The sequence below is a fragment of the Cherax quadricarinatus genome, chromosome 67, assembly GCF_038502225.1.
Source record: "Cherax quadricarinatus isolate ZL_2023a chromosome 67, ASM3850222v1, whole genome shotgun sequence".
Taxonomy (NCBI): Eukaryota; Metazoa; Arthropoda; class Malacostraca; order Decapoda; family Parastacidae; genus Cherax; species Cherax quadricarinatus.
The window spans coordinates 6,864,305-6,876,914 of record NC_091358.1 but is presented as its reverse complement, the minus strand read 5'-3'; the positions used below and the strand labels follow the sequence as shown (position 1 = coordinate 6,876,914).

Below are 12,610 nucleotides of genomic sequence, written 5' to 3'. Positions count from 1 at the left end.
TGAAACAAAAACCTGTAACTGTTTTGCATGATGGTAGGATTGCTGGTTTCTTTTTCTGTCTCATAAACACGCTAGATAACAGGGATATCTTGCTACTCCTACTTACACTTTGGTCACACTTCACAGACACACACATGCATATATATATATATACATACATCTAGGTTTTTCTCCTTTTTCTAAATAGCTCTAGTTCCTCTTTATTTCTTCTATTGTCCATGGGGAAGTGGAAAAGAATCTTTCCTCCGTAAGCCATGCGTGTCGTATGAGGCGACTAAAATGCCTGGAGCAATGGGCTAGTAACCCCTTCTCCTGTAGACATTTACTAAAAAAGAGAAGAAGAAAAACTTTATAAAACTGGGATGCTTAAATGTGCGTGGATTTAGTGCGGATGACAAGAAACAGATGATTGCTGATGTTATGAATGAAAAGAAGTTGAATGTCCTGGCCCTAAGCGAAACAAAGCTGAAGGGGGTAGGGGAGTTTCGGTGGGGGGAAATAAATGGGATTAAATCTGGAGTATCTGAGAGAGTTAGAGCAAAGGAAGGGGTAGCAGTAATGTTGAATGATCAGTTATGGAAGGAGAAAAGAGAATATGAATGTGTAAATTCAAGAATTATGTGGATTAAAGTAAAGGTTGGATGCGAGAAGTGGGTCATAATAAGCGTGTATGCACCTGGAGAAGAGAGGAATGCAGAGGAGAGAGAGAGATTTTGGGAGATGTTAAGTGAATGTATAGGAGCCTTTGAACCAAGTGAGAGAGTAATTGTGGTAGGGGATCTGAATGCTAAAGTAGGAGAAACTTTTAGAGAGGGTGTGGTAGGTAAGTTTGGGGTGCCAGGTGTAAATGATAATGGGAGCCCTTTGATTGAACTTTGTATAGAAAGGGGTTTAGTTATAGGAAATACATATTTTAAGAAAAAGAGGATAAATAAGTATACAAGATATGATGTAGGGCGAAATGACAGTAGTTTGTTGGATTATGTATTGGTAGATAAAAGACTATTGAGTAGACTTCAGGATGTACATGTTTATAGAGGGGCCACAGATATATCAGATCACTTTCTAGTTGTAGCTACACTGAGAGTAAAAGGTAGATGGGATACAAGGAGAATAGAAGCATCAGGGAAGAGAGAGGTGAAGGTTTATAAACTAAAAGAGGAGGCAGTTAGGGTAAGATATAAACAGCTATTGGAGGATAGATGGGCTAATGAGAGCATAGGCAATGGGGTCGAAGAGGAATGGGGTAGGTTTAAAAATGTTGTGTTAGAGTGTTCAGCAGAAGTTTGTGGTTACAGGAAAGTGGGTGCGGGAGGGAAGAGGAGCGATTGGTGGAATGATGATGTGAAGAGAGTAGTAAGGGAGAAAAAGTTAGCATATGAGAAGTTTTTACAAAGTAGAAGTGATGAAAGGAGGGAAGAGTATATGGAGAAAAAGAGAGAGGTTAAGAGAGTGGTGAAGCAATGTAAAAAGAGAGCAAATGAGAGAGTGGGTGAGATGTTATCAACAAATTTTGTTGAAAATAAGAAAAAGTTTTGGAGTGAGATTAACAAGTTAAGAAAGCCTAGAAAACAAATGGATTTGTCAGTTAAAAATAGGAGAGGAGAGTTATTAAATGGAGAGTTAGAGGTATTGGGAAGATGGAGGGAATATTTTGAGGAATTGTTAAATGTTGATGAAGATAGGGAAGCTGTGATTTCGTGTATAGGGCAAGGAGGAACAGCATCTTGTAGGAGTGAGGAAGAGCCAGTTGTGAGTGTGGGGGGAAGTTCGTGAGGCAGTAGGTAAAATGAAAGGGGGTAAGGCAGCCGGGATTGATGGGATAAAGATAGAGATGTTAAAAGCAGGTGGGGATATAGTTTTGGAGAGGTTGGTGCAATTATTTAATAAATGTATGGAAGAGGGTAAGGTACCTAGGGATTGGCAGAGAGCATGCATAGTTCCTTTGTATAAAGGCAAAGCGGATAAAAGAGAGTGCAAAAATTATAGGGGGATAAGTCTGTTGAGTATACCTGGCAAAGTGTATGGTAGAGTTATTATTGAAAGAATTAAGAGTAAGACGGAGAATAGGATAGCAGATGAACAAGGAGGCTTTAGGAAAGGTAGGGGGGGGTGTGGCCCAGGTGTTTACAGTGAAACATATAAGTGAACAGTATTTAGATAAGGCTAAAGAGGTCTTTGTGGCATTTATGGATTTGGAAAAGGCGTATGACAGGGTGGATAGGGGGGCAATGTGGCAGATGTTGCAGGTGTATGGTGTAGGAGGTAGGTTACTGAAAGCAGTGAAGAGTTTTTACGAGGATAGTGAGGCTCAAGTTAGAGTATGTAGGAAAGAGGGAAATTATTTCCCAGTAAAAGTAGGCCTTAGACAAGGATGTGTGATGTCACCGTGGTTGTTTAACCCTTTCAGGGTCCAAGGCCCAAATCTGGAGTCACGCACCAGTGTCCAAGAATTTTAAAAAAAAAAAATTGTTATTTTTTCTTATGAAATCGTAGAGAATCTTTTTGTGAAGGTAATAAAACAAAAAGTATGAAATTTGGTGGAAAATTGACGAAATTATGCTCTCGCGAATTTTGATGTGTCAGCGATATTTACGAATCGGCGATTTTGCCGACTTTGACTCCCATTTTATGCCAATTACATTATTCCAATCAACCAAATTCTTAGCTATTTCACTAGTATTACTTCTATTCTATCGATTGAGCACAAGAAATCGCCAAGTCAACTGTTTCAACTACAAAATAAAGTGATCGGAAATTGTTAATTTGGCCAATTTAACACAAAGTTCAAAATATTCCAATTTCAAAATAGGGTCCAGAATGAACAATGTAGGCATTCCTGGCACTAAACTAACATTTCCTCTGTTCATTAGTTATGTTTTGAGGCTTTACAAATAAATTCCATTTTGATTTTTTATTCACATAATGAATTTTTATTCACACCAAAAAATAGAAGATTTACTGTTATGCAATACTGTAATAATTGTATAAATATCATCACCATATTTGTGAATGTATATTAGACCCACCAGCTGATGTGTATTAGACGTGTGAGGTCGTTTGTTTACTCTTGAATATCGGCAAAAATTTAACATTTCTGCTACTTTGAGCTCAGTTTCAAGCCATTTCCAGTGCTAAAACCAATCAAAATCATCTCTATTTCTGTAATATGTCTTCCATTCTATCAAATGAGACCAAGAAATCGCAAATACAACTATAAAAAACATACGAAAAAACACTGCAAAGTTGCTGTTTTAATCGAAAAATCATGATTTCATTTTTTTTCTCTCATTATACACAGTGTGCTGCAGGATCTGTTTTATGTGGTGCACACATACCACATAGATGTATTCTCTCATATCTAGGCCCAAATGTACCACTCACAGTTTATCAGAGTGAGCTGAGCTCATGGCGTAGATCTACGGTTTGGACCCTGAACGTAAAGCCGTAGATCTACGGGACGGACCCTGAAAGGGTTAATATATTTATAGATGGGGTTGTAAGAGAAGTAAATGCGAGGGTCTTGGCAAGAGGCGTGGAGTTAAAAGATAAAGAATCACACATAAAGTAGGAGTTGTCACAGTTGCTCTTTGCTGATGACACTGTGCTATTGGGAGATTCTGAAGAGAAGTTGCAGAGATTGGTGGATGAATTTGGTAGGGTGTGCAAAAGAAGAAAATTAAAAGTGAATACAGGAAAGAGTAAGGTTATGAGGATAACAAAAAGATTAGGTGATGAAAGACTGGATATCAGATTGGAGGGAGAGAGTATGGAGGTGGTGAATGTATTCAGATATTTGGGAGTGGACATGTCAGCGGATGGGTCTATGAAAGATGAGGTGAATCATAGAATTGATGAGGGGAAAAGGGTGAGTGGTGCACTTAGGAGTCTGTGGAGACAAAGAACTTTGTCCTTGGAGGCAAAGAGGGGAATGTATGAGAGTATAGTTTTACCAACGCTCTTATATGGGTGTGAAGCATGGATGATGAATGTTGCAGCGAGGAGAAGGCTGGAGGCAGTGGAGATGTCATGTCTGAGAGCAATGTGTGGTGTGAATATAATGCAGAGAATTCGTAGTTTGGAAGTTAGGAGGAGGTGCGGGATTACCAAAACTGTTGTCCAGAGGGCTGAGGAAGGGTTGTTGAGGTGGTTCGGACATGTGGAGAGAATGGAGCGAAACAGAATAACTTCAAGAGTGTATCAGTCTGTAGTGGAAGGAAGGCGGGGTAGGGGTCGGCCTAGGAAAGGTTGGAGGGAGGGGGTAAAGGAGGTTTTGTGTGCGAGGGGCTTGGACTTCCAGCAGGCATGCGTGAGCGTGTTTGATAGGAGTGAATGGAGACAAATGGTTTTTAATACTTGACGTGCTGTTGGAGTGTGAGCAAAGTAACATTTATGAAGGGATTCAGGGAAACCGGCAGGCCGGACTTGAGTCCTGGAGATGGGAAGTACAGTGCCTGCACTTTGAAGGAGGGGTGTTAATGTTGCAGTTTAAAAACTGTAGTGTAAAGCACCCTTCTGGCAAGACAGTGATGGAGTGAATGATGATGAAAGTTTTTCTTTTTCGGGCCACCCTGCCTTGGTGGGAATCGGCCAGTGTGATAATAAAAAAAAAAATTATAAAAAATAAATATATATATATATATATAATTATATATATATATATATAAATATATATATATATATATATATATATATATATATATATATATATATATATAGTATATATATATATATATATATATATTTATATATATATATATATATATATATATATATATATATATATATATATATATATATTTTGGGGAATCAAATTCAAAATGGGAATTGACACAGTTACTTTTTGCTGATGATACTGTGCTTATGGGAGATTCTAAAGAAAAATTGCAAAGGTTAGTGGATGAGTTTGGGAATGTGTGTAAAGGTAGAAAGTTGAAAGTGAACATAGAAAAGAGTAAGGTGATGAGGGTGTCAAATGATTTAGATAAAGAAAAATTGGATATCAAATTGGGGAGGAGGAGTATGGAAGAAGTGAATGTTTTCAGATACTTGGGAGTTGATGTGTCGGCGGATGGATTTATGAAGGATGAGGTTAATCATAGAATTGATGAGGGAAAAAAGGTGAGTGGTGCATTGAGGTATATGTGGAGTCAAAAAACGTTATCTATGGAGGCAAAGAAGGGAATGTATGAAAGTATAGTAGTACCAACACTCTTATATGGGTGTGAAGCTTGGGTGGTAAATGCAGCAGCGAGGAGACGGTTGGAGGCAGTGGAGATGTCCTGTTTAAGGGCAATGTGTGGTGTAAATATTATGCAGAAAATTCGGAGTGTGGAAATTAGGAGAAGGTGTGGAGTTAATAAAAGCATTAGTCAGAGGGCAGAAGAGGGGTTGTTGAGGTGGTTTGGTCATTTAGAGAGAATGGATCAAAGTAGAATGACATGGAAAGCATATAAATCTATAGGGGAAGGAAGGCGGGGTAGGGGTCGTCCTCGAAAGGGTTGGAGAGAGGGGGTAAAGGAGGTTTTGTGGGCAAGGGGCTTGGACTTCCAGCAAGCGTGCGTGAGCGTGTTAGATAGGAGTGAATGGAGACGAATGGTACTTGGGACCTGACGATCTGTTGGAGTGTGAGCAGGGTAATATATAGTGAAGGGATTCAGGGAAACCGGTTATTTTCATATAGTCGGACTTGAGTCCTGGAAATGGGAAGTACAATGCCTGCACTTTAAAGGAGGGGTTTGGGATATTGGCAGTTTGGAGGGATATGTTGTGTATCTTTATATGTGTATGCTTCTAGACTGTTGCATTCTGAGCACCTCTGCAAAAACAGTGATAATGTGCGAGTGTGGTGAAAGTGTTGAATGATGATGAAAGTATTTTCTTTTTGGGGATTTTCTTTCTTTTTTGGGTCACCCTGCCCCGGTGGGAGACGGCCAACTTGTTGAAAAAAAAAAATATATATATATATTTTTTTTTATTTTTTTTTTATTATCACACCGGCCGATTCCCACCAAGGCAGGGTGGCCCGAAAAAGAAAAACTTTCACCATCATTCATTCCATCACTGTCTTGCCAGAAGGGTGCTTTACACTACAGTTTTTAAACTGCAACATTAACACCCCTCCTTCAGAGTGCAGGCACTGTACTTCCCATCTCCAGGACTCAAGTCCGGCCTGCCGGTTTCCCTGAATCCCTTCATAAATGTTACTTTGCTCACACTCCAACAGCACGTCAAGTATTAAAAACCATTTGTCTCCATTCACTCCTATCAAACACGCTCAAGCATGCCTGCTGGAAGTCCAAGCCCCTCGCACACAAAACCTCCTTTACCCCCTCCCTCCAACCCTTCCTAGGCCGACCCCTACCCCGCCTTCCTTCCACTACAGACTGATACACTCTTGAAGTCATTCTGTTTCGCTCCATTCTCTCTACATGTCCGAACCACCTCAACAACCCTTCCTCAGCCCTCTGGACAACAGTTTTGGTAATCCCGCACCTCCTCCTAACTTCCAAACTACGAATTCTCTGCATTATATTCACACCACACATTGCCCTCAGACATGACATCTCCACTGCCTCCAGCCTTCTCCTCGCTGCAACATTCATCACCCACGCTTCACACCCATATAAGAGCGTTGGTAAAACTATACTCTCATACATTCCCCTCTTTGCCTCCAAGGACAAAGTTCTTTGTCTCCACAGACTCCTAAGTGCACCACTCACTCTTTTTCCCTCATCAATTCTATGATTCACCTCATCTTTCATAGACCCATCCGCTGACACGTCCACTCCCAAATATCTGAATACGTTCACCTCCTCCATACTCTCTCCCTCCAATCTGATGTTCAATCTTTCATCACCTAATCTTTTTGTTATCCTCATAACCTTACTCTTTCCTGTATTCACCTTTAATTTTCTTCTTTTGCACACCCTACCAAATTCATCCACCAATCTCTGCAACTTCTCTTCAGAATCTCCCAAGAGCACAGTGTCATCAGCAAAGAGCAGCTGTGACAACTCCCACTTTGTGTGTGATTCTTTATCTTTTAACTCCACGCCTCTTGCCAAGACCCTCGCATTTACTTCTCTTACAACCCCATCTATAAATATATTAAACAACCACGGTGACATCACACATCCTTGTCTAAGGCCTACTTTTACTGGGAAAAAAATTTCCCTCTTTCCTACATACTCTAACTTGAGCCTCACTATCCTCGTAAAAACTCTTCACTGCTTTCAGTAACCTACCTCCTACACCATACACTTGCAACATCTGCCACATTGCCCCCCTATCCACCCTGTCATACGCCTTTTCCAAATCCATAAATGCCACAAAGACCTCTTTAGCCTTATCTAAATACTGTTCACTTATATGTTTCACTGTAAACACCTGGTCCACACACCCCCTACCTTTCCTAAAGCCTCCTTGTTCATCTGCTATCCTATTCTCCGTCTTACTCTTAATTCTTTCAATTATAACTCTACCATACACTTTACCAGGTACACTCAACAGACTTTTCCCCCTATAATTTTTGCACTCTCTTTTATCCCCTTTGCCTTTATACAAAGGAACTATGCATGCTCTCTGCCAATCCCTAGGTACCTTACCCTCTTCCATACATTTATTAAACAATTGCACCAACCACTCCAAAACTATATCCCCACCTGCTTTTAACATTTCTATCTTTATCCCATCAATCCCGGCTGCCTTACCCCCTTTCATTTTACCTACTGCCTCACGAACTTCCCCCACACTCACAACTGGCTCTTCCTCACTCCTACAAGATGTTATTCCTCCTTGCCCTATACATGAAATCACAGCTTCCCTATCTTCATCAACATTTAACAATTCCTCAAAATATTCCTTCCATCTTCCCAATACCTCTAACTCTCCATTTAATAACTCTCCTCTCCTATTTTTAACTGACAAATCCATTTGTTCTCTAGGCTTTCTTAACTTGTTAATCTCACTCCAAAACTTTTTCTTATTTTCAACAAAATTTGTTGATAACATCTCACCCACTCTCTCATTTGCTCTCTTTTTACATTGCTTCACCACTCTCTTAACCTCTCTCTTTTTCTCCATATACTCTTCCCTCCTTGCATCACTTCTACTTTGTAAAAACTTCTCATATGCTAACTTTTTCTCCCTTACTACTCTCTTTACATCATCATTCCACCAATCGCTCCTCTTCCCTCCTGCACCCACTTTCCTGTAACCACAAACTTCTGCTGAACACTCTAACACTACATTTTTAAACCTACCCCATACCTCTTCGACCCCATTGCCTATGCTCTCATTAGCCCATCTATCCTCCAATAGCTGTTTATATCTTACCCTAACTGCCTCCTCTTTTAGTTTATAAACCTTCACCTCTCTCTTCCCTGATGCTTCTATTCTCCTTGTATCCCATCTACCTTTTACTCTCAGTGTAGCTACAACTAGAAAGTGATCTGATATATCTGTGGCCCCTCTATAAACATGTACATCCTGAAGTCTACTCAACAGTCTTTTATCTACCAATACATAATCCAACAAACTACTGTCATTTCACCCTACATCATATCGTGTATACTTATTTATCCTCTTTTTCTTAAAATATGTATTACCTATAACTAAACCCCTTTCTATACAAAGTTCAATCAAAGGGCTCCCATTATCATTTACACCTGGCACCCCAAACTTACCTACCACACCCTCTCTAAAAGTTTCTCCTACTTTAGCATTCAAGTCCCCTACCACAATTACTCTCTCACTTGGTTCAAAGGCTCCTATACATTCACTTAACATCTCCCAAAATCTCTCTCTCTCCTCTGCATTCCTCTCTTCTCCAGGTGCATACACGCTTATTATGACCCACTTCTCGCATCCAACCTTTACTTTAATCCACATAATTCTTGAATTTACACATTCATATTCTCTTTTCTCCTTCCATAACTGATCATTTAACATTACTGCTACCCCTTCCTTTGCTCTAACTCTCTCAGATACTCCAGATTTAATCCCATTTATTTCCCCCCACTGAAACTCTCCTACCCCCTTCAGCTTTGTTTCGCTTAGGGCCAGGACATCCAACTTCTTTTCATTCATAACATCAGCAATCATCTGTTTCTTGTCATCCGCACTACATCCACGCACATTTAAGCAACCCAGTTTTATAAAGTTTTTCTTCTTCTCTTTTTTAGTAATTGTATACAGGAGAAGGGGTTACTAGCCCATTGCTCCCGGCATTTTAGTCGCCTCATACGACACGCATGGCTTACGGAGGAAAGATTCTTTTCCACTTCCCCATGGACAATAGAAGAAATAAAAAAGAACAAGAGCTATTTAGAAAAAGGAGAAAAACCTAGATGTATGTATATATATATATGCATGTGCGTGTCTGTGAAGTGTGACCAAAGTGTAAGTAGGAGTAGCAAGATATCCCTGTTATATATATATATATATATATATATATAATATATATAATATATATCAATAATTTGATAGCCAATGTGAATTTTCTCATGACTGCGAATTTCAGACTTGTTAGATGAGGATGAGGAGATCCACCTTGAGGAAATAAGTGACGATGAATTGGAAGAGGATCGCCAGGCAAAATTCAGTAAGTTTTTACGTTGTATATTCTAGTGTTTTTTCTAAATGTATACAGTGGACCCCCACCTTACAATAGCATCGCGTTACGTTAAATCCGTCATACGATACATTTGAACGCAAAAATTTTGCCTCGCCTCACGCGATTCGTCCGGGACGCATCCCATGTGTGGCCTCGGCACCAGTATTTACAAGCCAGCCAGTGTGGTTGCATCCACGCATACATTTGGTACATTTCACCTTATCCCAGTGTTTTTTGTGCTTGTAACTGCAAAATAAGTCACCATGGGCCCCAAGAAAGCTTCTAGTGCCAACCCTGTGGTAAAAAGGGTGAGTATTAGTATGGAAATTAAGAAATATTTTGAAGGGTTTGGGGCTAACCCTGAGAAGCCTATGCCAGTTGTGGAGTCCATTGTGTCTACTTCAAAGATTAAGGAAATGTGTGCAAAGTGGGTTGAAGTGCAAACCTTAATGGATGAAAATTACCCTAACACAGCTATTGCAAGCCGTGCTGATGACTATTACAATGACAATGTGGCCCATTTTAGGCAAATCTTAAAGGAACAGGAGGTACAGACGTCTATGGACAGATTTGTTGTGCAGCAGAGGTCCAGTGACTCTCAAGCTGGTCCTAGTGGCATTAAAAGAAGAAGGGAAGCAACCCCGGAAAAGGACTTGCTACCTTAAGTCCTAATAGAAGGGGATTCCCTTTCTAAATAATAACTTCCACACACTCCCCTCCTCCCATCCCATCAATCATCACCAGATCTTCAATAAAGGTAAGTGTCATGTATTCTATTCTTAGTTGAGTAGTAATTGTGCATGTCTTCTTCAGTTTGTGTGTATTAAAATTAATATTTCATGTGGTAAAAAAAATTTTTTTCATACTTTGGGGTGTCTTGCACGGATTAATTTGATTTCCATTACAGTGAACCCTCGCCTAACGCTATTAATCCATTCCTGAGAGCTCAAAGTTAGGCGAAATTATCGTTAGGCAAATTAATTTTCTCCATAAGAAATAATGGAAATCAAATTAATCCGTTCCTGACACCCCAAAGTATGAACAAAAAAAAATTTTTACCACATGAAATATTAATTTTAATACACACAAACTGAAGAAGACATGCGCAGTTACATGACACTTGCCTTTATTAAAGATCTGGTGATGATTGATGGGATGGGAGGAGGGAAGAGTGTTGATGGTGTTAGTGTTTAGAAGGGAAATCCCCTTCCATTAGGACTTGAGGTGGCAAGTCCTTTTCCGGGGTTACTTCCCTTCTTCTTTTAGTGCCACTAGGAACAGCTTGAGAGTCACTGGACCTCTGCCGCACAACATATCTGTCCATAGAGGCCTGTACCTCCCGTTCCTTTATGACATTCCTAAAGTGTTTCACAACATTGTCAGTGTACAGGTTGCCAACACGGCTTGCAATAGCTGTGTGAGGGTGATTTTCATCAAAAAAGGTTTGCACTTTAAGCCACATTGCACACATTTCCTTAATTTTTGAAGTAGGCAACTTCCTCAATTTCTCTATCCCCTCCTCCGAAGCAGTTTCCTCAGGTGTGGCCTCTTGCTGTTGAAGATGATCTAGCAGCTCATCAGTGGTTAATTCTTCATTGTCCTCCTCCACCAACTCTTCCACATCCTCCCCACTAACCTCCAACCCCAAGGACTTCCCCAATGCCACAATGGATTCCTCAACTGGCATAGGATTCCCAGGGTTAGCCTCAAACCCTTCAAAATCCCTTTTGTCTACACATTCTGGCCACAGTTTCTTCCAAGCAGAGTTCATGGTCCTCTTAGTCACTTCCTCCCAAGCCTTACCTATAATGTTTACACAATTGAGGATGCTAAAGTGATCTCTCCAAAACTCTCTTAGAGTCAATTGAGTTTCTGAGGTCACTACAAAGCACCTTTCAAACATAGCTTTTGTGTACAGTTTCTTGAAGTTGGAAATGACCTGCTGGTCCATGGGCTGCAGGAGAGGAGTGGTATTAGGAGGCAAAAACTTCACCTTAATGAAGCTCATTTCCGCAGAAAGTCGCTCTGCCACGTCTGAAGGATGACCAGGAGCATTGTCTAATACCAGGAGGCACTTAAGGTCTAATTTCTTTTCAATTAGGTAATTTTTCACATTGGGGGCAAATGCATGGTGTAACCAGTCATAGAAAAAGTCCCTAGTGACCCATGCCTTACTGTTTGCCCTCCACAGCACACACAAATTAGCCTTGAGGACATTGTTTTTCCTGAACACTCTGGGAGTTTCAGAGTGATACACCAATAAAGGCTTCACTTTGCAATCACCACTAGCATTGGCACACATCAACAGAGTAGGCCTTTCTTTCATAGGCTTATGTCCTGGGAGTGCCTTTTCCTCCTGAGTAATGTACGTCCTGTTTGGCATTTTCTTCCAAAACAGGCCTGTTTCATCACAATTAAACACTTGTTCAAGTTTCAGTCCTTCACTGTCTATGTACTCCTTGAATTCCTGCACATATTTTTCAGCTGCTTTGTGGTCCGAACTGGCAGCCTCACCATGCCTTATCACACTATGTATGCCACTATGATTCTTGAATCTCTCAAACCAACCTTTGCTGGCCTTAAATTCACTCACATCATCACTACTTGCAGGCATTTTTCTAATTAAATCGTCATGCAACTTCCTAGTCTTTTCACATATGATCACTTGTGAGATGCTATCTCCTGCTATCTGTTTTTCGTTTATCCACACCAATAACAGTCTCAACATCTTCTATCACTTGCGATCTCTGTTTCGAAAATAAAGTTGCACCTTTGGCAAGAACAGCTTCCTTGATTGCCGTTTTCTTGGCCACAATAGTAGCGTTGGTTGATTGGGGTTTTGTGTACAACCTGGCCAGCTCAGAGACATGCACTCCACTTTCATACTTAGCAATGATCTCTTTCTTCATATCCATAGTAATTCTCACTCTTTTTGCTGTAGGGTTGGCACTAGAAGCTTTCTTGGGGCCCATGGTGACTTATTTTGCAGGTGCA

General features: G+C 40.3%; 1 protein-coding gene and 1 long non-coding RNA gene across 11 annotated transcripts in view; one reads left to right on the top strand and one right to left on the bottom strand.

The window, feature by feature from the left end:
* The window catches only part of LOC138854690 (uncharacterized), an 81,003-nt gene that overhangs the window by 33,671 nt on the left and 34,722 nt on the right, over positions 1-12,610 (bottom strand). The window lies entirely within an intron of this gene.
* Positions 1-12,610, top strand: part of LOC128699648 (fl(2)d-associated complex component-like) — a 139,619-nt gene that overhangs the window by 115,872 nt on the left and 11,137 nt on the right. For 9 of the 10 annotated variants that reach the window (XM_070099372.1, XM_070099378.1, XM_070099377.1 and 6 more), the window contains one exon: positions 9,524-9,604. The exons of the other annotated variant lie outside the window; for it this stretch is intronic. In XM_070099372.1, the coding sequence (XP_069955473.1) occupies positions 9,524-9,604 (81 nt within the window). The remainder of the gene's footprint in view (positions 1-9,523; positions 9,605-12,610) is intronic. 10 annotated transcript variants of the gene reach the window in all.